Here is a 27750-nt window from a genome sequence, read left to right on the forward strand (position 1 = left end):
TTGTTATGAGGATTAAATGAGATATTATGTATTAAAAAAAGCATTATATTAATCCTAATTATTATGAAGGGCAGTTAAGTCTGAACAAAGGGTTGAAAGTCAGATAATTAATATAATAGTAATAAATAGCTGTCAGATGCTTTACAAATATAATTTGTAATGATTTAAATGCATATATATATTTATATTTCATATATTATATCTAAATATATACTTATGTGTAATATAATTATATACAAACAGGATTTATAAATTTGATCTTCACAATAATTCTGGGAAGTAGGTACCATTATTATAACCTATCATTTTATAGGGGCTAACAGAGATAAAATGATTGGGCCAAGATCACCCACCTGGTAGGTTCTGAGTCCATATTTGAATTGAAGTCTTTCTGACTCTGGGGCTCATGCAGTATCTCTTGCTTCACTTTATTGCTTAAGGATTTCATTCTATCTAGGAAATTAGAGATATATCTTAATGGGAGTGTGGGAGAAGGGAATTGCTCAAAATGCAGAGGGTGGGGGAAGGTGGTAATGTTGAGGGAAAAAGTAAGTAAGAAGGCACTCGAGCATATCTCTTACTAGCTTCACCAGATCAACATTCTCCTCTGATTCTATTACAGATTGTGTGACTTGGTTTTATGAAAACACCTTCTTTAAAGGAGGAGACGTGGATGCGGTATACACCCCAACTGCTGAGCACTGCCAGAAAGTGTGCACCTTCCATCCCAGGTGTATACTGTTTAGTTTTCTACCTGCAAACTCTATTAATGATGAAAACAAAAGGTAAAGGCTTGGAATTTATTATCAGAGAAATTGTTTCCTCCCCCCATGCCCCAGTTCTCACATAATAATACATCATAATAACAATAATTGTTTGTAAGTTCTTTGTACACCTTAAGAGATAAGATCATAAAACCTCATTTTATATATGAGGAAACTGAGTCCCAGGGAAGTTTAGATAAATAATTCAGTGATAGAGTGATGGTCTTGAGACTTGAGTTCAAATTTTACTCTAGACAGGTACTAGCTGTGTGATCTAGGCAAGTCACTTAACCTTTATCTGCCTAAGTTTCCTTATCTACAAAAAGAGAAGGAATTTCTAACTTTCCTTCCTGCTCTACAACGCTGAACCTAAATATCTTAGTTGAAGTTACAAGGGAAGGGAGTATCAGAAATGGTATTTGAGCCAGATATTAATACTGGAGATCCAATGCCCTTTCCTCTATTCCAAGGTACCTGAGCCAGTTAGATTGAAAGAGGCCAAGGTCTTAGAATTTAGAGCTGGGGTAGGGAATCTTAGGAAACCTCCTTCATTTATAGATGACAAAAGCGAGGGCCCAACATGAAAAAAAGACTGATCCAAGATCATAGGCTGTCCATATTCATTTCTGTTAGCTCTGAGTGTGATTTGGTTTCAGCTTCAGATTGTATCTTAATCTCTGGCCATCCATTTCATAAATATTTTTCAATCTTAACTAGGTGGATTACAAGCAGTATATAAGATTATACTATGGTAAAATGGAATACAGATTTTCATTGTAACCTATTGTAACTATTGAACAAAAACTCAAAATAGATGTCCCATCACCAGGAATAGAGTAGCATCATTTTTGTATATGACAGGCAGTTCACTCTTGCCTTCTCCCTCACCCCCACTCCTAACTAGGCGGCAAATGTTTGAGGATAGAAATTAGATCATATTGACTAAGATCTCAGCAAAGTTCCCAGAACAGGCTCAGTGGACAGAATGCTGGACTCAGAAACAGGAAGACCTCCATTCTGTTCCTGCTTCAAACATTTACTAGCCACCTGGCCATGGGCAAATCACTTTATATCTCTGTGCCTCAATATCCTCATCTGTCGAATGAGGAAGTTAGCCAGATGGCTTCTGGGGATTTTTCATTTTCGACCTTTTGTACCAAGTATCTAGCACTAGGTAGACATTTAATAAAGGCTTATTGATTGCTTATCTTCTTAAAGTTTGGTCACATCCGAATTAATGTCAGGCACTACCTTAAGCTCTGGATATTCAAAGAAAGGCAAAACAAATACACAAACAAGAATGGTCCCGCCTATTAGGAGCTCACATTCTAATGGGGAAGTGGATGACTAATGTGTTCAAAATTTTACATATATAGTATATGTAGAGTAAATGGAAGGTAATTCTGTAAGAAAGGCACTAGAATTTTATATGTGGGTGGTACCTAAAAAGGTGATGGAACACCTTAGAAAAAGAGAAAATATAAATTGAGTCTCAAAGGAAAAACCAGAAAATCCAAAAAGGAAATCATTCGAATTGAAAATTCAATTAAAAAAAAAAAAAGGACACAAAGATGAGAGAGAAGGAATCATGGAACAGCATAAAGACCAGTATTGCTGGATTGTAGAGTCTGTGGGAATTAAGTGTAAGGAGACTGGAAGAGTAAGGAGGACATAGGTTGATAAAGATATTACTTGCCAAACAAAGGATTTTAGATTTGATCTAGGAGATAATAGGGTGCCCCTGGAATTTGTTGAGTAAGAAAGTAATCTTGTATGAGACAGAGGAATCAATCAGGCTTTTGTAGTAGTCTATGAAAAAGATGATGAACGTGGCAGCAATGTGAGTCCAGAAAAGGAGACTTATATGAGATATATTGTGAAGATTGAAATGAGAACATGTTGAACTAGATCTTGTGAATGATAGTGGAGTGGTGGTGAGTGTGAATGAGCTGCTGAGCATCATTCTGGAATAATGGGAGAATAGTGATATCCTTAATAGGAATAGGGAAGTAGAGAAGAAATGAGCATTTGATGTGATGTTTTGAACATGTTGCGCTTGAGATGTCTACAGGACAACCAGCTCAAGATACTCAAAAAGAATTTGTGCTGGTGCTCAGAGAAAGATGAGGCTGGATATACACATATGAAAATCATCTACATAGAACTGATAATGAACCCATAAGGACAGATGAGAGATTACTAAGCAGAATAGAATAAAAGGAGAAGAGAAGAGGACATAAGATTTAGACTACCCACGGTTACTAGGCATGACATTGGAGGAAGATTCAGCAAAGGCAAAAGAAGTGGGAATATAGTTGGGAAGAGAATAATGTCACAAAAAATTTAGAGAATAGAGAATATGTAGAAGAAGAGGGTGCTCAATGATGTCAAATGCTGGAAAAAGGTACAGAAGAAGTAAGCATCCTTCAGTGCGAAAAAGCCGTTGAGTGCTCAGATTATCTCCATGCCATTATGAAATCTCAGCCTAAGACTTTAGTAGATGCATTTTTGACAATAACTGACAAATATTCATAAGAAAAGCAGCACAGTGTTATGGACAGAAAATTGATTGCAGAGTCAGAAATACTTGGGTTTAAGAATGGCTTCTGACACATTCCAGTTGAATGATTCTGAACAAGTCTTTTAAGTAATTCTAGAAAACTTCATATACATTACAAAAAAGGAGTGAGCTTGCATGGCTAGAAGAAGCTTCTTATACCAGTGAAGTCTCAGTTTTAATCCCAGTCCTAAATTATATGTTTAATAACTTATAAATAAGTAATTAAATGGGGAAGAATAATAGGAGTTCCCCCACTCAAGTGCTATTCAGATGACTCATTATGGCTTTGAGATGACTCTAGGTTTTTGAAGTCTATGCCAATGAGATGCAAGTTCTTGTAGATCTTTGGAATGTGGAAACAATTAGAATTTAGCAGGGCTAAAGTGTGTGTTTGGAGTTTGGGAACTGGGCCTTTTAAGCTCAGAGAGGATCTATCATTTGTCAACTGGTCACAAGGTAATGCTTTTTTTTTTTTTTTTCCTTCCAACTAGAAGCACATATAAGATTCAAATTTTCACAATTAGCTTTTGCTATTCTTGCTGCCTACTCAAATTTTATATTGGATGGTCAAATTTATTTCATTAACCTCTGATTTTCCCACCTAGAATTTTAGACTCTAATTAAGATCTTTCCCCCACTTTTCCCAGAGGGGTTGTGGTCTGTAGATGGAAAGCCCAAAGTGATAAAATTATATATATTTGAAAGTCTTGAAACAAGTTAGTTAAGGTCTTTTTCTATCCTCTCAGTCAGGAAAGATTTTGTGTTTTCCCCATCTTAGATGGCAATTTGTATTGTACCACTAATTAATCATTCAACTTATCAGTAAACATTTATTAAATACATACTATGTCACAGACACAATGTTAAGTGCTGAAAATACAAAATGAGGCAACAAACTGGCCATGCTCTCAAGGAACTTACAATCTAATGAAGGAGACAGCATATAAAACAAATGTACAATTATAGAATTAATTGATTGACATTTATTTATCAAGTACTTTCTAAGTGTCAATTATTGGTCTAAATGCAAAGAATGTAAAGAAAAAAACAATATTTAGAATGTATTATTGTTCATTATAGTTATTTTATACATTTTAAAATTATATTTTGTTGTGAAAATCCTTGTTTTAAATAAAATAAATTAAAAATAAAATAAATTTCTAAAAATATATTAGGTATAGATGAGTTAGTAATTTTAAATATCTATATATAGATATAATAATTTATATAATTATAAAATATTTGTTTACATACTTATCCATTTTCATTAAGTGATACTCTCTTTTCCCCCAGGTTTGGCTGCTACTTAAAAGACAGTCCTACTGGAACTCTTTCAAGAATGACTAGGACAAATGCAATTTCTGGGCATTCTTTAAAACAATGTATTTATCAAAATCGTGGTAAGTTGTGGTTTTCTTAAGTTTCAGTTGGTGTAACTAAGTCATAAAATACTTTTCCTTGCTTTTCCTTTTCTTTGACCGCCTTCCCCCCGCCCCACCCCCCTTCCACTACCCCGTCTCTGTCTCTGTCTTTATCTCTCTCTCTGTCTGTCTCTCTCTCCATTTGTGGAAAAGACTTTTTTTCTTTTGAATAGATTTTGTGATATTATTTGTTATAAGGTTGTCTATATTTCCTCTCTATCTCTGCCATTCTTTATAATAAAGAATTTAAAAACAAGAAAAATCAGCATGTCAAAAAAAATAATATTACCTGTGATATTAATTCAGACAAGAAATATTTGTTTTCTACTCACTAATTTCCAGGCACTGTGCAAAGCTCTGACAATATAAAAAGGGCAAAAGGAGTTCAATACCTAATATTCTTTACCTGTAGACTCCCAACTCTGCAAAGGAAAGGAAAAGGAGGTATTCTATGAGGAAAATTCTGCCAGTGGGTAAAACATCACATGTTGTTTGGATTTCTTTTCTTCTACTTCCTATAAATAGCAGATGATTCTCTGGGAATTCTCTGTGGGGACTAATGATATAGTGACATTAGTTGAGAACTGACTATGTTTGAGATATTGTTTTATGCATCCAAAACCATTGGGATGACACTGATGAATAGGTGTCTAACTATAGATCAGACATCCAATTTTAGACCTTGTTCTTAAGCCTAGAACTTCCTGATTCTGATAACTCTTATACTATAACATAACTGCTTCCCCCATTTTAGAGATGAGGAAGTGATCAACTTAGATTTATGCAATTAATAATGAAAATTTCAAATATAACCAGATTGTGTGGAGGTTTTAAATATACAAATTAACTACAAAGAGCATATGAAGAATGATGCTATCTGCAGCTAGAGAAAGAACTTGATAAATAGATGTATTAGAATAATTTTATGTGTGTATTTATATAATGTATGTGTGTATATTCTTTGTGTGTATATATATATGTTTATATATACTTATATGTTTATATATCCCTATTTATGTCTAATAGCCATCTTTAGGGGAGGCAGAGAGAAAAAGAGAAAAAAACAATGTATATAATAACCTTGTTGTATATTTGGAGGAAATAACAAGTTGTACATGGTAGATTTGAAGTTTCATGGGTAATCATCTTTTTATTGCACTGTGTTAAGACAATTCTTATTTTATTCCATGAATTGAAAATAAAATAAAAAAGACATTTTTTCTAATGGTGAAGTTAAAGATGAAATGCTTCTTTCAGGACTATCACATAAGGGGGTTACATTATTCCAGTTAAGAAATCATATTAGTTCTGTTTATTATGTTTCTACAGCTTGTAACAAGGAAACATATGAAGGACTTGATATGAGAGGGGTGAATTTAAATATAACCAAGGTGAACACTGTTGAAGAATGTAAAAAACAATGTACAAACCACGCTCTTTGCCAGTTTTACACATATGCCACACAGACATTCCACAGACCAGAGTTTCGGTGAGCAAAAAATCTTCCTTAAAGACCCCCCTAAGGATTCTAATTTAAGTCTCAACTAACTCTTTTTTTAAATGCAAATGAAGAGCTTTCCAATTTCACTTTTATTCTTAGTATTCTTGAAATAGCAGCTCTCTTTATGAATGGGGCTAAGTCCCAATGAGAAGTCCCAGGGGAGACAGAACAGTTCAGTGAAATGGATAACAGCATAGAAAGAAACTTTATATTTTCAAAAGTGTCCAAGCTAAATGGTCAAGCATGTTCATTGCTGAGACTTAAAGCATTCCAGTTTCCTTGTGTCCAAGGAATGTTCATTTTATAATTATGTTATAGTTGTCGGGCTTGATATACCATACTGGATGGAAAATTCAAAAGGGTTAAATCAAGACAAGACAAATTAACAAGCATCTGCTAAGTGCTGTAGAAACAAAAGTTAAAGAATATTGTCCCTGTTCTCAAGAAGCTTACAACCCAAAGAGAAAAATAATATGCAAACTACTATGAACAAACAAGATATAGACAACATAGTTGACTAACATGAAGGAGGAATTGGGAAACAATAAAACAACAATAAAGACAAATACTGAATAAGTCCTCCAAGGAGAACAAACCTTCAAAGGGTTTATCTACTTTATCCCTGCAAAATATTTTGTTGTCTCAGTTGTTTCTCATAGCAATATGTATTATTCCACTTGACAGATGGAAAAACTGAAGTGTACCAGAGTAAAGTCAGTTTCCTAAAACTTCTCATCTATTATGTATTGGAGCCAAGACTCAAACCCAAGGGTCTTGAGTCTCAGCTAAAGATCCTTTCAGATACAAAAGATGATTTTTCCCCTTCTCTTCCAAAATAAGCACATGCTTTGGTCAAGGCAATGTTCCAGATATGGTAATATTGCTAAAAGAATATGAGTATGGTATCAGTGCATATAGTTTTAACTGTCACTTAGCAGTCCAACTTTGGACATGATCATTCAACTATGTGTGCAAAGGTGAGACCTGAATCCAAACCTGTTCCTATTTTATCTATTCCTTGGTTCTTTCCACTATTTTACTCATGTTATAGTTTCCAAATGCTTCATCTCTCATGGTTTTATTGCCGTGATTATCTTCTTGCTATGATGGTTGTTACTATAATTTTCTATGGAGATTTATCAAGGGAGGGGATCAAACTATGTTACAGGTAGAAGTATTAGTTGCAACGATGAATGTAGCTTACTTCATCTGTGACAACATTCAGAAGGTAAAGAATAAAAGTGAAGCAACATCATCAATAAGCTTTCTTTCCCTCTTGCTCAGAAATACATGTCTGCTGAAGCATAGCCAGTCAGGGAGCCCCACCGCTATCAAGATGTTGGATGGTGTGCTGTCAGGATTCTCTCTGAAGCCCTGTGGACTTTCTGATATAGGTAATTATGTATTAACCATTCTATACAAAATCTTGTGTAGAAAACAAAATTTCCTGGGATGTTCTCACAATTTCCTGCCCACTGTCAAAACTTCCTTTGCCCAGTGAGTGATGATGGATTATTACAAATTCTGATATTGTTGACAAATGGAAATAGGTCTTCAGTATTATGCTAGATTTAGATCTCTGTAAGAGACTTCAGGAATCATCTAGTCGAATCCACTAATTTTATAATCAAGAAAACTGAGTTCCAGAGAGATAAAATTAATTTACCTAAGATTACACAGGTAATTAAGTAGCAAAGCCAGTAGCTGAATGTAATGTTTGGGCTAGTTTTTTAGAGGTCTTCTGAATGGGCCTTAGTTTCAGCAGAATAATTACCACAAGACTAGTCAGAAATAAAGTCCAAAGTCTTTATTATCTCCTTCACAGTCTGTCTCCTTCTCCTGGGGCTGGCCTAGCTTTCAGATGGGCCTTGGTCTTAGTGGAGGAATGCAGGAGGCAGGAAGAGCCACCAGGATGGTGGGAGATGGAATGTCTCTCTTCCAGTCCTTGTTGGCTCTTCTATACCTTATTGTACTTACATCATTATAGCCTATTAATTATGTGTGAACTTAGGGAACCATTACATCACCATACTGAGTACTAAGTATATATGTAAACTAGAGAGCCATTGTCTCATCAGTTCCTCTGAGTTAACATCTTGTTTCAAGTATACTTCTCCAGAGTTCTGGCTCTCTACAGTTGAACTCTAATCCTCATGCAACCTTCATTCCTTTGTACCATATAGTTTCTTTTAAGGATTGATACTGATACTGTACCTCAAAGGAATCTGGGATGCAAGAGGTTAACTAGGGCTGATGTTAGGATGAGGAAGGGGAGGTCATAGAATCTGAAGAAGCAGCTGTCAGTAAGAAGAGTTCATTTAGTATACTCTATTTTCTGTAGTAGACAGAAGGAAGGATTGATTACTAGATACTGCTCATAAACACAGGCCAACTCAACTTGGGGAGCCAGGCTGTTTGTTTATTTATTAGTTTGTTTTTAAGAAAAGATTAAATCATGAGGAGGGGAATAGATTGAGGTCTAAAATTCATAGGGCCAAGGATAGTTTTAGAAGGGGAAGTCTCGAAGGTTATGTTGGAGCATACAGAGAGAGCAATATGGAACAAAAGGACTGAGATGTAGCATGAGAGTGAGAGTGATGGGCATTTCTTATGGCTTTTCCTCTTCTGGTGCTTTCACAGGATTGTTTTCATTGAGTCCTTATATGTGACTGGGAATTGAGAAAGGACAAGGACTTCAGATAGGATAATAGATAAATTAGTTTTGTCAGGGGACTTTCTGCATCCCTTATTTATCACCTCATTCTCTGCTTCATCTTTTGCCCTTGTATTCATATCCTTCAACTCAGTATCTGGCACATAGTAGGTAGTTAAAAATGCTTGTTGATTGATTGATTTTAGGACTGTCCTTGAAATATCCATTTGAATGGAGATTTTTGAGAGAGATATGAGAGAATAGAATCTTTTAGACTGACTTTTAATTCATGTTAGGATTGAAAACCATTGAAAATCTATGATCTAAAGAGCTAACTAATGACTGCTTACAGGCTTCCTTCTTCAACTTTCTATCTTAAGTTAGACAAATTGTATAACTTAACATAATCATCTACTTAGGGCTTACTTCAGTGCCTCATTCTGATATCATCCTTCAATTGAAACTGCACTCTTTTCAGAGTTACTAACAATCTCTTAATTGTCAAGTCTAATGGCCTTTGCTCAGACTTCATCTTTCCTGACTTTGCAACTTTTGACACTGTTGATCACTCTTCCCTTCTGCTCCTCTCTATATTTTCGTGATGCTACTATTTCCTCATTCTCTTATTACCCATCCAACTGATCCTTCTCAAGTCTCCTCTGGACTTTCATCCTGGTCATGCCCACTTACTGTGGGTATTCCCCCAGGTATTCAACCTGAGCTTTCTTCTTTTATCTATTTTTACTCTCTTGCTTGGTCATCTGATTAGCACCATATTTTCAATAATTTTTATGCTGATATTTCTTAGATCTATTTATTCAATCTCACCTAACCTTGCTTCTAACTTCCAGACTTACATCTTCCACAACCTTTTGGATAATTTGAGTTTGAAATCCTATAGACAACCTTAACTCAACGTGTCTAAAGCTAACTCAATCATCTTTCTCTCCTAACTTCCTTTAGCATCCTCATGCTAGATCATGAAGATTTCTTTGCTAAAATCTTCAAAGGTTCAGTGCAGCCACTGATCTTCATCTACATTGTTGGTCTGCCTCTTCCAACAAAAAACTCTTAGGTATGGCTTTATCAGGAAATCCAGAAGATAAAAGAGCTTCTCAAGACAATTGAGGTGGTCAATGGTATCATATGATGCAGAAATCTCAAGTAAGATAGAACTTTAAAAAGCTAATCAAATCAAGCAATTAGGAAGGCTTTCTGTCTTTTTCACTGGTTCTTTTTCTTTCTAGATAAAACAAAAGTTGATGGCTCCTGAATTCCTGTCTTTAGCCTTCTTTTATTATATACTCTTTCCCTTTATAGTCTACTTCCTGAATCTTTATCTTAATCATGGCCTTTCTCCTAACTTTCAGACCTAGGTGCTCAATTATCTCCTATGTTCTTCCAGGTCTTATTTTGCAAGTGCTTTAAACTTGGTATGTTCCAAACTGAACTCATTATCTTACTATACTTCCAGATTTCCATGTATCTGTTTGTAGAGTTGATAACCAAAAGTCACTCAAGCTTGAAATTGAAATTGAGATTTCAAGCTTGAAATCTCATCCAATGCCTCCTTCTCTCTTCTTTGTCTAGGCACTAATGTCATTTCTGTGGCCTACAAAATCTCCCACATCATTGTCATTCCCACCACACTATATTAGTTCAATCTTTATAAACCCTTAAATGAATTAATACAAGAATTTCTCTTTGATTTCCCTTCCTTTCCACTCCCAGTCTCTCTTTCACTCCAGTTCATCCTGCATGTTGCTGACAGATTAATATTTTGCTAGGACCCAGAAGATAGATCTTTGAGGTGGAAAAGAATCAATCTCCTACCATGTCATTTTCCTCTTCAAAAACTTTGGATTAGCTCTATACTGCCTACAAAATAAAACAAAAAACTCTCAAGGCTGATATTAAAAGATTATTCTATGGTCCCACATTAGCTTTCTAGTTGTATTTCCCATTACTCTCCTGTAGAAATCCTAGGTTTCAGCCAGATTAGACAATCCCTGTTCCTTTTATACTTTCTCATCTGCTTCTCTCCTTCCCTGCGCTTGGAATAATCCCCAGACTAACTCTGATGTTTTTTGCATTCAGAAGTAAACCTCCTTCTTATCGTTGTATTTATAACTCTTTTGACCTCTTTATCCCTTTTTTTTTTTTCATAATTTGTGTTCTAAGTAATTCATTATTCCTATGCTCTAGCTTCCTTCCTTAATTTTAAGCTTCATGAAGGTGGGCACAAGAGCATTGCTACGGTTTGCACTGCCAGTAATGCAAATACACCTAACACAAAGCACAATGCCTAGTAGGACTTAAAAGAGTTTGTTGAAAAGACTTAAACATAAAAGACATTTATAAATATTTGCTGAATTGACCAGCAAGCAAGCCCTTATTCTAAAGGCTTATTATGTGTCAAGCACTGGGATTACAAATAAAAAAGAATCTTCTCAAATTAGGCTGTCCATATAACTCTTTGGGGATTTGATGGGGGTTAAGTCTCTGGCATTTAAGCTATGCACAATCAGTTGGTATTTTTTTTTCTGTGAGAAAACATCATTATTATCAATGATTTAACTCTCACATTACTATTGTAAATTGCATACAGGTTATTAGGATTTGTAAGGTAACTAGAAATAGGTAAAAAGGGAATTAACAAGTAAGTTTAATAAAAGTGATAATCAGTGAACTTTCTCCTTATCTAATCTTTATTTGCTTATTTCAGGCTCTATAAACTCTTTGGTATTTATTGTATACTTCTCTTTGTTGAGTATCATAAAGCCCTAAAAGTCACAGAACTTTACAGGTATAAGGGACTATGGAAATAATAATTAACCTTTATGAAGTACTTTATGAAATACATAAGCACTTTATGTAATGTATTATATAAATTGTTCCTGGCAAAGAATCCTGAAAGATAGGTGTTATTATTATCCCTTTTTGCAGATGGAAAAATAAACATGGAGAAAAGCTAAGTAACTTGCCCAGAATGAGATAGAAAGTGTCTGAACAGGATTCTAACTCTAAGTCAGTGCTCAATCCAACATGCCACTTTGGTATCTTATCTTATTACATATGTTCCTAATAAGTTATATGATACTTTAAAAATCTATGACTTCATCACTGTGGGTAATTTTTCCCACCAATGTACATTGGATAACTTATTTAGTAGACTTTTAAGAGTTACTGTCCCTAAAAAATTTATCAGCTAATGGATAATTTTCTGTTAACAATCTGAATCTCTGAATTTAAGTAGTCTGACCCAGACTTGAAGCCTTTTCAGGTTAGTAGAAATTGGCAGATCCTGGCTTTTATGGAAATAGAAGTGGGCTATATTCACATCATGATAAGATACTAAAGGAAGAAGTCAGTGAAGAATCACAAGTAGTTGTAGAAAAATAGTTCAACATAAATAATAGTCCACATTCTCACGTATCTAATTGACTAATACAAAAGACAACTGAGTATAGGACAGGTGGTCATTGTTAGGACATTGGGCAAGTCATTTCACTTGCCTGCCTCTCAGTTTCCTTATGTGTAAACTGAGAGGCTTAGACTTCATTGCCTCTTTAGTCTTTTCTTACTCTAGATCTGATTTTTTTGAAGACTAGATCTCTTCTCTTGCTCAAGCTAGAAATATAGGAGTTATTCACAACCTGTGTTCACTTCTGATTAGCACAAAACCTTGAAACTTCTCTGCTGCCAACCTGAATCAGTTTGCTCCTTTATGCAATCTGGAGGCTTCCTTGCTCAGGGACTCAATCAATGCCAAACTTAATGTGGACATTCATATATGTCTAGTCTACTGTAGTTCAGAATTTCTGAGGTCAAGAGATCTGCCAGATTCAACTTTCCCAGAAGCTGGAATTCCAGATATGTACCATTATTTCTAGCCAAGTATCTGATCCTATGAGAATAGAGCTTCAAAGGAGCAGTTGACATATATTAACTTACTTTATTCTTTTGAATAATAATACATCCAGATCTGAATCCAATCCAATGTTAATGTTATTAGTTATGAATTAATGAATTAAAAGGCATTTATTAAGTGTTCAGGATGTACTAAGTATTGTGCTAAGGTTCTGGGAATGTAAAGAGAAAGAGAAGACAGTTGCTGTTCTGAAAGAATTTACCCTCTAATTAGACAGGAAAACACATACAGGAGCGTACATCAGCAGGGTTGATGAGAAGGACCAAAGGTTTTAAAGATACAGGATGAATGTCAAGATCCATGAATCTTTAGGATGCAGCAGAGTCTGCTGCTCAGGGTGGAGAGCCTGGAAGGGACTGGATTCCCACCACTGGGAAGAATCAAAGTGAAATGTAGAAATCTGAGCTCCCTTCAGCAGAAATGGAGGTCAGAGTCTGGGAAAGAGGCTGGGGTTTGGATGATTTAGGGTAGGGAAGGGGAGAAGACTGGTATCATCATTGTTGATGGAATTGTGAACCCATCCAGCCATTCTGGAGAGCAATTTGGAACTTTGCTCAAAAAGTTATCAAACTGTGCATACCTTGTGATCCAGCAGTGTTTCTATTGGGCTTATACCCCAAAGAGATACTAAAGAAGGGAAAGGGACCTGTATGTGCCAAAATGTTTGGGGCAGCCCTGTTTGTAGTGGCTAGAAGCTGGAAAATGAATGGATGCCCATCAACTGGAGAATGGTTGAGTAAATTGTGGTATATGAACGTTATGGAATATTATTGCTCTGTAAGGAATGACCAGCAGGATGAATACAGAGAGGCTTGGCAAGACTTAAATGAACTTATGCTAAGTGAAATGAGCAGAACCAGGAGATCATTATATACCTCAACAACGATACTGTTTGAGGATGTATTCTGATGGAAGTGGATCTCTTTGATAAAAAGAGCTAATTCAGTTTCAATTGATCAAGGATGGACAGAAGCAGCTATACCCAAAGAAAGAACACTGGGAAATGAATATAAACTGCTTGTATTTTTGTTTTTCTTCCCGGGTTATTTCTGCCTTCTGAATCCAATTCTCCCTGTGCAAGAGAACTGTTCCGTTCTGTACACATATATTGTATCTAGGATATACTGTAACCTATTTAACATGGAAAGGACTGCTTGCCATCTGAGGGAGGGGGTGGAGGGAGGGAGGGGAAAAATCGGAACAGAAGTGAGGGCAAGGGATAATGCTGGAAAAAATTACCCTAGTATGGGTTCTGTCAATAAAAAGTTATTAAAAAAAAAAAAAGAGAAGACTGGTATCATGAAACATAGTATGTGGAATTCTGAGTAGTAAATGATTTCTCTGTCTTCACAGGTTGCACAATGGATATTTTTCAAGATATGTCATTTTCTGGTAAAGATCTTGGCAGAGTGATTGCTCCAGATCATTTCATATGCCGTACTATTTGCACCTATCATCCAAATTGCTTATTTTTTACATTCTATACAAATACATGGCATATAGAATCACAAAGGTATATGCGATTTTGGCTGTCATTTCATAACTAATTTTTTATTTCACATTTTAGAAGTCTAGTCTCTTTCAAAGAACTTAGTTTTCAATGCTCCAGGCAACTTTCTAGCCCACATTGGGAGGGAGTTATTATACCTTGAGTATAATATACTCTGATGAAATCACAGGCTTGGATCAAAAATTTTCTACAACAATACACTTTGAGCAAGAGAACATGTTGGAGGCTTAGTTAGGATAAGGGGTCAGTATTGCTCCAAACAAAGTCTCTGATTTCTCTTCTCCCAATTCCAATTATTTCAGCAAAGCCTTTATATGAAACCAAGACTAAAGTGTATTTATCTTCTGTCAATATTATAAAATTTTAGTCCTTGAAGTGCCCTCAGTCAGAATTTGTAAAAACGAAATAATAATGATCCCTCTGTTCTTGAAGAAGTGTTCAATTTCAGAAGCTTTCCCACTTTCCTACTAGTGTTTCTCATGCTTTTTTCAATTTGCTTTTAGAAATATGTGTTTTCTGAAGACATCAGACAATGGAAAACCAAGCTCTGAAATACCACAAGACAATGCCATGTCAGGATATAGTTTTCTGAACTGCAGAGATTGTCAGGGTAATGTGGTACAATAATAAGAAACGACTGTTGAGCCTTAGATGAAGGAGTCAGATTGGATAGTATTGCCAAGGCTATTCTAGCCATGGTAGAGTGGACTGGGGCTGATCTTGTAAATAAGACTTGGGTGTAGGATCAGATATTAAAAGTTAGAAAGGGTCTTTCATTTTATGAATGAGGAATTGAGGCATGGAGATGTTGAGGGCTATTTAAATCCTCACAGTTCATAAATATCTGAAAAAGGATTTGAACTCAGTTCTTCGTGCTTCCATTCCACTCCCTGTCTCTGTCCACTATGTTCCACCCCTTCCTTGAATACTTAGCAATCAATTAATAATGACAAGTCACTTAATTTTGATATCTCATGTGCAAAATAAATAGTATGGCCTAATGGATAGAGAGGTAGCTTCAGAATCAGGAAGGCTTGGGTTCAAGTTCTGCCTCTGGCCAGGTGGCCCTGGTCAGATTAACTAAATTTTCAGTGTTGAGAGACAGACAGAGAGAGAGAGAGACTGGGGAGAAAGGGGGATGGGGAGGAGGAAGAGAATAATAGTAGGATGAAAGCAAAGTCATACTTGTATATTTAGACAGTTAGATGGTGCAGTGGATAGAATGCTGGATGTGGAATCAGGAAGACCTGGGTCAAATCTTGCTTCAGATCCTTATTAGCTATATAACTCTTAGTGAGTCACTTAACTGTCCTCTGCCTTAGTTTCTTCATTTGGCTAATAATAGCTTTTTACCTTCCAGGGTTGTTCCGAGGACAAAATAGGATATATGTAAAATATTTGTGAACCCTAAAGTGATATATAAATGCTAGCTGTTATTATTTGTGTGTGCATTTTCCATCTTTCATGTTTGGGACCAATACAGATCTGTGCCCTATCCGAATGTATTCTGGCATGGACTTTGAAGGGGAGGTGTTGGAAGTTGTCTATGTTCAAGATGCTCAGGCTTGTCAAGAAAAGTGTACCAGTAAAATCCGCTGTCAGTTTTTCACATATACACCCCACCAAGGAGAATGCAAGGAAGACAAGTACAATCAATTTTACTTTTGAAAACTAGTTAACAAAATTATTGAAGATATTTGCCAATTGTAGAAAGACTAGATCTTTAAAAAAACATTTCTTTCCTTCCTTCCTCTCCTTTTTCTTTTTTTTCCTTCCTTCCTCCTTTCCTCCTTCCTTTCTTCCTTCCTTTCCTCCTTCCTTCCTTCCTTCCTTCCCTCCTTTCTTTCTTCCTTTCCTCCTTCCTTCCCTCCTTCCTTCCCTCTCTTCCCTCCTTCTTTCCCTCCTTCTTTCCCTCCTTCCTTCCTTCCTTCCTTCCTTCCTTCCTTCCTTCCTTTCCTCCTTCCTTCCTTCCTTCCTTCCTTCTTCCTTCCTTCTTTCTTTCTTTCTTTCTTTCTTTCTTTCTTTCTTTCTTTCTTTCTTTCTTTCTTTCTTTCTTTCTTTCTTTCTTTCTTTCTTTCTTTCTTTCTTTCTTTCCTGCCTTCCTTCCTTTTTTTTCTATATGTCTTTCTAGGTGTAAATGTTCCTTAAAAATATCTTCAGATGGTTCCCCAAGTAGAATAATATATGGGACAGAAAGTATCTCTGGCTATACTTTAAGATTGTGTAAAAAGCTAAGCAACTTTGGTAAGTAGGTTTCACTTTTGTTTCTAAGTGTAATGAGATACCCTGTTATATTATAATTCAAATAATATCTGTCTTTTGTGTCCATTATTTTTGAATTACCTTGAAAGTGAAGATTCTCTTGTTTATTGCTTATTTCTAGTCACTGACTTCAGCATATCTCACCATTAGAAGATTTGCGTCCAATTCCAAGTTCCTAAATTGTGTAACCATCTCTCTAAACCCCAGTTTTACTTATCTATAAAATAACAATGGTTAGACTTGTTCCATCTATCTGATTTGTTGTCAGTCTCAGATGAGATAATGTAGACAAAATGCTTCCTAACTTTCCACCCTATGGAAATGTTACATGCATGCCATTTCTGATTGTCATTATAATTCTTTGTAGTCTGCCCAGAGACACAAAAAACCAGGATTGTTGGAGGCATTGAATCTTCTCCAAATGAGTGGCCATGGCAAGCTTCCTTACAAGTTAAACTGCAAACACAGAGTCATGTATGTGGAGGCTCAATCATTGGGAAACAGTGGATCTTAACAGCTGCTCATTGCTTTGATGAGTGAGTACTGGCTCTCTCTATTTCTCTTCATCTGTGTGTGTGTGTGTGTGTGTGTGTGTGTGTGTGTGTGTGTGTCTGTCTGTCTGTTTAGATTATAATAGAAGGAGAAAGAACAATGGGACAAATTTCAGTATCACCATGTTGGTATTGTTTTAATCCCCATGGTGGGGGATTATTTTCCTTCATTCTTTTTCTTCATGCTTTCTGCTGTTCTTTAAATGTGCACCAAGGTGAAGATACCTTGCCGTACTTATTTGTATTTCACGTGCATATAGCAGGCTCATTAATATGGACTAATTGGGAGAGAAGGAAGAAAGGAATGAGGACCAATCTGTGTAAGTGAAAATTATACAAGCAAAGGCAATTTCAATGAATACAGGGACAACATAATTTTCCTACAGTGGATGTTAGCGTTTTCAACATTAACAACTGCCTTTAGAGTACAGCCTCAGACATCTTCATAAGAGTAATCTGTGAAGAGAAGCAAAGTTTTTTTTTTTTATCAGTTTGCAATAAACATGCTATAATCTCATATATATTTAAATACTTTTACTAGGTATGTTGTTCAGTAGTTCTAACTCTGGACTTGAGGACAGATCTGGGTTCAAATTCTGCCTTACTATCACTAACTGACACTGGGCAAATCTCTTAGCCACTTTCAGCCTCAATTTTCTTAAATATAAAAGGGAGATAATAATTTAGCTCCTATCTTGCTGGGTTGCTGGGTTGCTATGAGAATCAGAGAATCAGTCAATTAGTTAATCAGTAAACATTTATTAAGGATAAGGTAAATTCCGTAGATATAAAACAAGGCAAAAGACAGATCTTGTACTAAGGAACTCAATATAATGGTGATGACAACAAGCAAACAAATATATACAAACTATATTCAGGATAAATAGGAAATAATTAAAGGGGGGGAAGGAACTAGAATTGAGAGATTGGGAAAAGCTAACTGTAGAAGATATGATCAAATGAGATTATATATATATATATATATATATATATATATATATATATATATATATATATGTAGAAATAGAGAACCAAAAACATGATGCAGAAAAAATCAGTTGTTTTTTGTTTTCCTGATTTTTTAAACTGGTGGCAGGGGTTGATTAGTAGGGTGGCAACAAAGGAAGAAAGAAAAAAAACATATCAGAGTTTGAATTTTTCTGAAGATTTTTTTCTACCTCTAGCTTATCATCACCTGATATTTGGAGAATTTATACTGGCATTTTAAATCAGTCGGAAATACAGGCAAATACACCTTTCTCCAGGATTGAAAAGGTTTTTATCCATCCTCAATACGAAATTTCAGAAACAAAACATGATATTGCCTTAATCAAGCTTGAAACTCCCATAGAGTTCACTGGTATGTAGACTGTTCATCACAAAATTATTTATTTGAGTTTTCTAGATTTAAATTTTGCAACACTTTGCGTAAGGTATTACTCCTTTTACACCAGTCTTTCCCTAGGGGAAAGACAAGTTTCCTTTTGAAATTTAAAAAAAAATTGTTTCTTACAAAAAAAGACTAGAGATTATTTTTTCTGGAACTCTTAGTCTGATAGATGATGCCTCAAATTATTGAGATTAAAATCAGAGAAGATGATGCATCTCAGGCACTAGAAAGGCACAAAGCTACTCCTGAGTGGGGCTCTCAAACACAGGACCTTATCAGCTTGTTATTTGGTTTTGAACTTAAAGGAAGAGGCTGCCATGCTCATTAGCCAGATTGAGGCTAATGAGCCAGATCAATGTCTAACTAAGTATCAGGTCATTTGGTTGGAGTGAGATTGGATTGAAGGCAAGAGGCTGATTTGGAGGCATGCTTTGGGGCATCATATTCTGAATAAGTTTTAAAAAGTAAGAAAGTAAAAATTTTCTCAATGGTAAATTGGAGCTCCAGGCTTCTGGATAGAGTGGACTCAGAGAATTTGGCAATTTCTAATTCCCATAATGCCCTGGGATGATGAATTCCCTATTAATTGGGTGTCATCTTTAGTGTATTATTGAGTATTTTATAGAAAATGGGGAGATTTCATTGGGATGTATGTGTGTGTGTGTATATTATAGCTATAAAATCAGAAATTTTTCTTCTTTCTAATCAAACTCTAATATAACAAATACAATTCAGCTTTTCAAGAACCTATCTGCTTGCCTTCAGAAGACAGAGGCACGACTTATACAAACTGCTGGGTAATTGGATGGGGCTTCACCCAGGAGAAAGGTATGGAATGGTGCTTAAAAATAAATGTTCAAGATGGGAACCTCCATTATAAAAATTAAAGAAATAAAAAAAATCTGGGGCAATTTAGAGGAACTGAGTCCTAATCCCAAAGTAAATGAAAGGCATCTTGGAGTAGTAGGTAGAGGATCTGAGCTCAGAAGACCTAGGTTTGAATAATGCTTTCAAACATTATATACATATATGTATCTAAGTGTGTGTGTAAATATGTATGTATGTACATCTGTATGCATACATTAATGGAATCTCAGGTCCAAATGAAAAAAAACAACAACAATGACACACTTTCTCTATTTCTTCAATAGTTATTTACCCTTTTCATAATTTTATCAACCTTCTCCTCTCTGTTTTAAATTTCTTTAATGTGATTATTACCAGAATCAATGTAATGTTTTAAAGTTTTCATGTTGTTTTACATTTACTGTATCATTTGATTTTTTAGCAACCTAAAGGTAGCCAGTCAATACATATTTATTAAGCACTTATTATATACCAGGCACTGTATTAAGCATTGAGAATACAAAAAGATGCCAAACAGTCCCTGCCCTTAAGAATCTTACAATTTATTGAGGAGACAAAAACAAACAAATATGTATAAATAAGCTAAAAGCAGGAAAAATAGTAAATAATCAAGAAAAGAAAGGCACTAAAATTAAGAGAAATTGGGACAGGCTTCTTCAGAAAGATGGGATTGTAGCTGGACTTAAAAGTGGGGAAGGTCAATGAGTCAAAACCAAGAGGAAGTTTTCTAGGCATAGGGGACAACCAGAAAAAATGCCTGAAGCTGCAAGATTGAGTACTGAGAGATGGGGAGATGATGAGAGATTGGGAAGAAATACTATAGGTATTTATTGTTATTATTGTTGCTTTCCCTTCCCTCCTCCCCATGCTGAAGAGGATAATACAAAGGCAATTTATCATGGTCACAGGGTAAATATCAGAGGATCTTGAATTCTTTCAAGCTTAAATCTTCTTGTCTCAGTCCAATCCACTGAGTGGCATAGTGGAAAGAACATTGAGTTTAAGTCTAGTCCCAGACACCTCGTAGCTTGTGATCCTGAACAAGTCATCTCCCTTTGCCTCAGTTTCCTCATCTGTAAAGTGGGAATAAGGAGTAGCTTTGTGCCTTCCTAGTGCCTGAGATGCATCATCTTCTCTGATTTTAAACTCAATAATTTGAGGCATCATCTACCACCCAGGATTGTTGTTGTGAGGATCAAATAATACAATATCTACAGAATGATTAGCATAGTACCTGGCACATAATAGGTACTATATAAATGTTAACTATTACTATTATTATCATGCAATAGTGCATATTATAATTATAGTTATGTTTTATTCCTTAACTAGTCTTTGAGTTAAATGAAGGCAAAGACTGTCTGATTATTTTTTTCTGTCTCCCCCAGTGCAGTCTTTGTACACTGTAGGTGTTTGTTTAATATATATTGATTCAGTGGAAGTAGCAAGGTGGATGCCATAATGCATAGAATGCCAGGCCTGGGGTCAAGAAGATTCATCTTCCTGAGTTCAAATACTGCCTCAGTTACTTACTAAATTGTGTGAGCCTGGGCAAGTCACTTAAATCTGCCTCAGTTTCCTCATCTGTAAAATGAGTTAGGGAAGGAAATAGCAACCAGTTTAATATCTTTGACAAGAAAACTCCAAATAAGATCACAAAAAGGCAAAAACAATTGAAGAACAACATCTGATTCAATCAATTATTGTTCCTTTAAAGAGTCATCTCAACACTCATGTTTAAACTTTCCAGTGAAAGAGGAAGGATTTGCTATTTACCTCCTGTCAAAAGATTAGACCCATATAGGACTAAAAACCCCTTCAAGCCTATTTACTTCAATATTTCTAAACAGTTGTGATTTGGGGGAAATTATTTAACCTCCTGGGGCCTTAGTTCCTCAGATGATAAATAAGGAGTTTGGACCAGTTGTCTCCTTAGGCCCCTTTTTGGTCTATAATTATACTTTTAGAGAAGAACTCCAAATTCAAATAGAAATGGATCTTTGCAGACTGCATAGTGACTTAGAAAGTCACACAATAACATTATCTAGGTTATGTTATATTTTTACTTGTTTTGTTAACTAGCTCCCAATTGCATCTGATTTGGGCTGTTCTCTGGAGTTTGGAGCTACTTGTGGCCCTCATCAGTTAATGGCTCTAATTTAGTCCAACCCCTCTATTTTATAAGTAAGGAAATGAAGGCCCAGAATGTTTAAGTGATTTGTTAAGGTTACACAGGTCTAAGTATTAGACATAGTATCTGAAGCCAGTAAATTTCAGAGCTAGAAAATATTTTTGTTTGTTTGTTTATTTTGGATTTCCTCCCCCTCACTATATCATTCAAAGGTGTGCTGGAGTCAACTTGAACTGCTCTCACAACAGCTGATTGTTAGATTTTCAGTATGGGAGTGTATACCTGGGAAAGTGGCAAATAATACAAATCAGAGCTTGATTTATCTATTTTGTTGATTGTCTAGATTTAAAGCAGTGGTGAAGAAAATGGTAATGATGTAAATAAAACTTAAACAATGTTGAGCATTTTCCCCTTCACCCTTCATCCCAAAGAGTAAATTGTTAAATATTTACTACCATACATAGGTTGCTTCTGAAGGACTGTTTTTTGTTTTTTTTTTTTAATTAGAAAAATTGGGGCAGCTGAGTGGTACGGTGGATAGAGCTATATCTGGTCCTTCAGTCAGGAGAACCTTAGTTCAAACCTGCCTTCAGACATATCATTAAGCTGTGTGACCCTGGGCAAATCACTTAACCCTAATTATCTCAATCTCCCCACCAAAAAAAAAAAAAAAAAAAAAAGGGAAAAGTAAAGAACTAAAATGTGAGATTATAGATAGGAAATAAAAATGATGAATTTTGAAGTTCTATGTAGATCTTAAACTGTGGGTTTAAGAGGAGGAGGATGGTGGCCCAGAGGTTGGAGGTAGTTTGCTAACCATTCTTACTATAATATTATCTAATGAGGCAAAGTCATGGCTTTAGTCCATGATCTATTGATGCTATTTCTACTTTTCTTCTCTACTTCATCTTTGACTCCAGGCATTTTTACTGTCATCTGTACCTGGAACACTTTCCCTCTTCATGTTCACCTTCTGATTCTGCTGGCTTCTCCCAAGTTCAACTAAAACCCTACTTTCTCCATGAAGTCTTTTCCAAACCCCTTTAATACTAGTGTCTTAATTCTAGAAGACTCATGATGAAAAATGTCATCTACATCCAGAGAAAGAACTATGAAGTCTGGATGCAGATCAGAGCTTCCTATTTTCATTTTTTCTTCCCCTGGTTTTCCCTCTTGTTCTTTCTAATGGCTAATATAGAAATATGTTTAACAGGATTGCACATGTATATATCAGACTATTTGCCATTTTGAGAGTAGGGGAATGGAGAAAAGGTAGGAGAAAAATTTAGAAGTCAAAAGCTTATAAAAATGAATGTTAAAAATATCTTCATATGTAATTGGAAAAAACAAAATCAAAAAAAGAAGTAAATCTAAGATAAAAGGGGAGATTTTTACTGCCTTCCTTTTATTGATTATTTTCTGCTTATATTGTATATAGCTTATATGCCTAGCACTTAATAGGTACTTGATAAATGCCTGCTGACAAGATTTCTAGATCACTTGCATGACGCCACCACAAGTTAAGCCACAAAAACCCGGTTTACCTACTTTTAATGTATAGGTTTTGCCCAAAGGGCCTCTAATAGAGAACTCAAAATTCTAATTTTGCGTTGATTTCCCACTCTAATTTTGATAAACATGTCCATATTCTTTTTATTTTGGTAGGGGAAATCCAAAATACTCTCCAGAAGGTCAGAATTCCCCTAGTCCCCACTGAAGAATGCCGGAAAAAATACGTTCAATATAAAATAACTGATCAGATGATCTGTGCCGGCTATAAAGAAGGGGGTAAAGATGCTTGTAAGGTAAGAAAATCTATTATATGAATGTTGGCAGAATGGGACTACTAAGCAAGAGTATCTAACTAGATGGAGCAATAGAGTGCTGAGTTCTGAGTCAGGAAGACTTGAGTTCCAAACCTGCCTCAGACTTTTACAAGCTGTGTGACTTTAGGCAAGTCATTTAACTTGTGCTTCAGTTTCTCTACCTGTAAATGAAGATAAAAACAGCATCTACAGAGGTTTTTGTGAGGATACTTGTAAAGCATTAGGATAGTACTCAACAAATACTTGTTTCTTTCCTTTCTCTTCTCAGAGGAGAGAGAATGTGAAGTGAAGGAGTATAGAACTGGAACTGAAAGAGTGCTTGAAAGATACAAATAAGAAAACTGAGGTTCAGACAAACTGAGTGACCTGTCCAGATTACATAAGTCCTAAGTTATAAAGCAAAACTTATTTTCACATTAAAAATCAAGTTGTATGACTTGTTTATATCTGTTTGTTACAAAAGCAACAGAGCATATATTGAAATTATATAGGTTTCAAAGTCCTCAGACATACATTGTATGATCAAATGACAGAATATATATAAACAAAACATTTTAGGAACTTTAGAACTGCATAATATTTAAGCTGTTATGATTTTGTGTTCAAATTTAAATTAGAATATTTAATTTTGAATATATTTATATTTAAATTTGAATATATAGATATTAAAGTTCTTTGTCATTGTTAGAGATCTGGAACAGATACATTTTTTTTTGGATAAGAAAGGAATTAAGAAAATGAAAAAGTTTGTTATACTTGTCAATTACATGGCAATTCATATTATCTTAAGGTTTTGGAGTATTATAATAAATACAAGATTTGGAAAAAGGTTCTTATAACAGTCCTATTGTGTGAAAGCTTTTGAATTTTCATTTATTTTCTTATTGAGGTAACACAATTATATTGTTATTTTGAAATCTATATTGTCCATTAGATTTGGCATTTATCTGTAAGTTCAAGTTAAGTACCAATAAGTTTTTAAGAAAAGAGTACCTGAATATGTGTTCTTGTGTATTTGACTATAAAAACTTACATATATGAACTGGCTTTGTAGATACCTGTTACAAACACTTTCTATTTTGTTTTTGCAAACTCTGTGATATAGGGAGATTCAGGTGGCCCCTTGTTTTGTAATAACAAAGGATCATGGGAACTAGTTGGTATCACCAGCTGGGGAGATGGTTGTGCTAAAAAGGATCACCCCGGCGTTTATACCAAAGTGACTGCATACCTGTACTGGATTTTACACATCATGGAAAACTGACCAACTTTCCTTGATGAAACTGGCTGCTTGTGGAGGGTAATGAGAGACTGTAAGAGGCTTTTATAAATATCTTGACTGCCAAATCTAGCAACCCATTGGGAATAGTGGCTCCATCTCTTCCTTCTTTTAGTTTAGCCGAACCAGATTTGAAAGTCTCTAATGTTTAAGAATTAACTGTCCCCAAAATGTGAAAGAAAGGCCAAGCATCTAGGGTTTATTTGGGTATGATAAGAACAGCTGATGAGGACAGTGTCCTTTCTTCCATATTGGGGTTGCCTTGAATAGAACACATAAAAGCTTCTTGGCTTACAGAGCTCATTATCCTTGAAAGAGGGAAAGAGTGAGAATCTTTTCTATGGCAGAGAGGTGTGGCTACCAGAAATCTGGGGTTCTGTGTATTTGTGCTTATATTTTCCTGTATTGTTTTTGTCTCTGGGGGTGTCTTTTGTGCTAGACTATGATATAAGCTGCCCAAAGTCTCAGACAGAGACAACATGGTTTTGGTGTGATAAATTTGTGTCACCATGTCAGCAATAACTGTGTTCTTCAAAACATTGTCTAAATCCTTCCCTATTAACTCAAATTAACACTTCTTTTCATAGGCTATAGGTGCCAAGCATTAATTTGGAAACATTCTGACTCTCATGTGCAAAAATGTTAGAAGCTCTTTTTGTGGTGGCAAAGAATTAGAAAATGAGTAGATGCCCCTCAACTGGGTAATGGCTGACCAAGTTGTAATATATGAAGGTAATAGAATATTATTTTTCTATAAAAAATGAACAACAAGCTGATTTTAAAAAGGCCTGGAAAGATTTACACAAACTGATGCTGAATGAAACAAGCAAAATCAGGAATATATTGTACACAATAACAACAAGAATGTGTGAAAATCAACTATGAAAGACTTGGTTCTTCTCAATGGTTCAGTGATCCAGGGCAATCCCAATAGACTTTGGACAGAAAATGCCATCTGCATCCAGGAAAAAACAAAACAAAACAAAACTATGGAGGTTGAATGTAAATCAATATATGCTATGTTTTTTCCCTTTTGTCCTGATTTTTCTCTCTCAACATGATTCATAAAGCAATGTATATTAAAATCTTTTAAAAAAAACAAAAAAATCTGGAAACATTCTAATAAATTTCTGTCTGACATTTGGCATGTAGTCAAGTTTGTGCTTTTATTTGTTCCTCCTTTTTTAAATTAAAGTTTTAATTTTTAATGAATAGAAATCTATTTTCTGTATCACCCCCTTCCCCAATGGGGGACAAAAAAAGAAAAACAAATTCCATCGTTGTGACTGTGTTCAAAACATCTGTGTCTCATAATGCACTCTGAATCTATTTGTCACCTCTCTATCAGGAGATGAATATCTTATATCACTGGTTCTTTGAAATCCTGAATGGTTGTTTGATCAGAGTTTTTATAGGTTTCAAAGGTGTTTTCAAAAGAACTTTTGGTGCTATTATTGCATAGATTGTTCTTATTTTGCTCGTCATTCTTTATCAGTTTATTAAATTTATAAACTGTTTATGCTTCATTTTCATAAGATTAATGCTATAGTATAAATTATTCTAAATCTGCTTCTTTTACTCTGCATCAGTCCATATGGAAAGACCTACATGAACTATTGCAGAGTAAAGGAAGCAGAATAAATACTATAAATACTTTTGTATAGAGAGAAGACTTTTTTCTTCTTTCTTTATCTTTTTTTTTTTTGTATATGGATCTAGCAGTTATATAGTTGTGTCAATATGCAGAAGCTGTTTAAAACTTTTCAGAAATAATTACAAATTACTTTTCAAAATGGCCATTCATGAATTCATCAACAATGCACCAATATACTTGATTTGTATCCCCTCCAATACTTTTTTTGTCCTTCAGTCATTTTATTCCCTAATTGATGATGGAACTTGGAGAATAGGCATTATTTCCAATATTATACATGAACAGAGTTGCCTTGCATGAGGACCTTTTCATTCCCCAAAAAATAAAATCCTAGAAATAACAAGGCCAGAGACTATTCAGGACAGAAGTCTTCTCATAGTGCTATAACTTCATTGTATAATCTACAAATTACAATTAAAAATATTTTTCCTTGTAGTCACAGAAATTCTTAGTATCAGGGGACTTAAATGGGGAGAATTGAACTCTATAATATTAATGAGAAGACACTTTAAAAGTATAAAATATGATATCAGATTAACCTAAGTTATCCAAATTATTGAGGAATAGAAGAGGGCAATGTAAATCTACAGGGAACATGGAAATGTTAGTTTCCCGGGTACTATTGTGAGAATCAAATGAGGTAATTATTGAAAAACATTTAGTACAGTGCCTGACACATAATACTTTATTTAGTCATTGGAGTACTCCAATATTAGCTATTAGCTAAAAGTTATTTGTTGTTATTGTTGTTGTTGTTGAATGAGATACTCTGATAGTTTTTATATTCACCTATAAATTTTTTACCTCAACTGGTTACGAGTGGTTTAATGGAAGTATTTTGAATTACTTTCCTTTCCTTTTTTCCTGTTTTCCTTTTTCCTTCCCTTCTCTCCCTTCCTCTCCTTCCCTTCCTCTGGCTTTCTCTTCCCTATTCTTTCTTTTCCTAACAGAAAAGCACTCAGAAACTGAAACTTCAAAACTTGGCTGCAGGAACAATTAACTCTGGCAAAAATGAACAGGAATCTTGAAGGTTATAATAAATCAAAAACATGATACCAATATCTCAGCCAGTAATTGAGATCTATAACTTTGACCTACATTGTTTTTCACTTTTAAAAAATGTCTTAAAATACATGATTTGGGGTTCTTTTATCTCTAGTTTGTTTTTGATATTTATAAACCATATTTGACTTGACCTTTGGATTGACCAGTGCTATGGCAAATAAACACATTATTCTCATTTAACAGTAGTGGAATTATGTGACAAGAAGAAAATAATGCTCTCTCCCTCAAATCCAAATTAAAGTCCTTTGAGGTGTAGCAGAGGGGTCTTTCTAGTCATAGCTCAGTCTGATTCTGAAGTCAATTATCAGTTATGCTTCTAAGACAACTAATCCCACTGATAAACTTTCTCTTGAATCTAGGGTAAATAAGATCATTGATATGAACT

General features: G+C 35.1%; 1 protein-coding gene across 1 annotated transcript; it reads left to right on the forward strand.

Moving 5' to 3' along the window:
* Positions 1 to 508: 508 nt before the first annotated feature.
* KLKB1 (kallikrein B1) lies at positions 509 to 25797 on the forward strand. The gene is made up of 15 exons (XM_051966702.1): positions 509 to 530; positions 623 to 785; positions 4618 to 4724; positions 6075 to 6234; positions 7531 to 7640; positions 14184 to 14343; positions 14844 to 14950; positions 15824 to 15986; positions 16472 to 16584; positions 16970 to 17138; positions 18338 to 18513; positions 19279 to 19371; positions 23207 to 23346; positions 24473 to 24667; positions 25234 to 25797. Exons 1-14 carry the CDS (start codon positions 509 to 511, stop codon positions 24629 to 24631), a joined length of 1842 nt encoding a protein of 613 aa, XP_051822662.1. The 3' UTR covers positions 24632 to 24667; positions 25234 to 25797.
* The last annotated feature ends 1953 nt before the right edge of the window (positions 25798 to 27750 follow it).

The sequence above is a fragment of the Antechinus flavipes genome, chromosome 6, assembly GCF_016432865.1.
Source record: "Antechinus flavipes isolate AdamAnt ecotype Samford, QLD, Australia chromosome 6, AdamAnt_v2, whole genome shotgun sequence".
NCBI classification, from domain to species: domain Eukaryota; kingdom Metazoa; phylum Chordata; class Mammalia; order Dasyuromorphia; family Dasyuridae; genus Antechinus; species Antechinus flavipes.

Coding starts and splice junctions, on each gene's coding strand:
- KLKB1 (XM_051966702.1), top strand. CDS start 509: ATGCAGAGGGTGGGGGAAGGTG. Junction 7,641..14,183: donor CTGTGGACTTTCTGATATAG/GTAATTATGTAT, acceptor CTGTCTTCACAG/GTTGCACAATGGATATTTTT. Junction 16,585..16,969: donor TAAAAAGCTAAGCAACTTTG/GTAAGTAGGTTT, acceptor AATTCTTTGTAG/TCTGCCCAGAGACACAAAAA.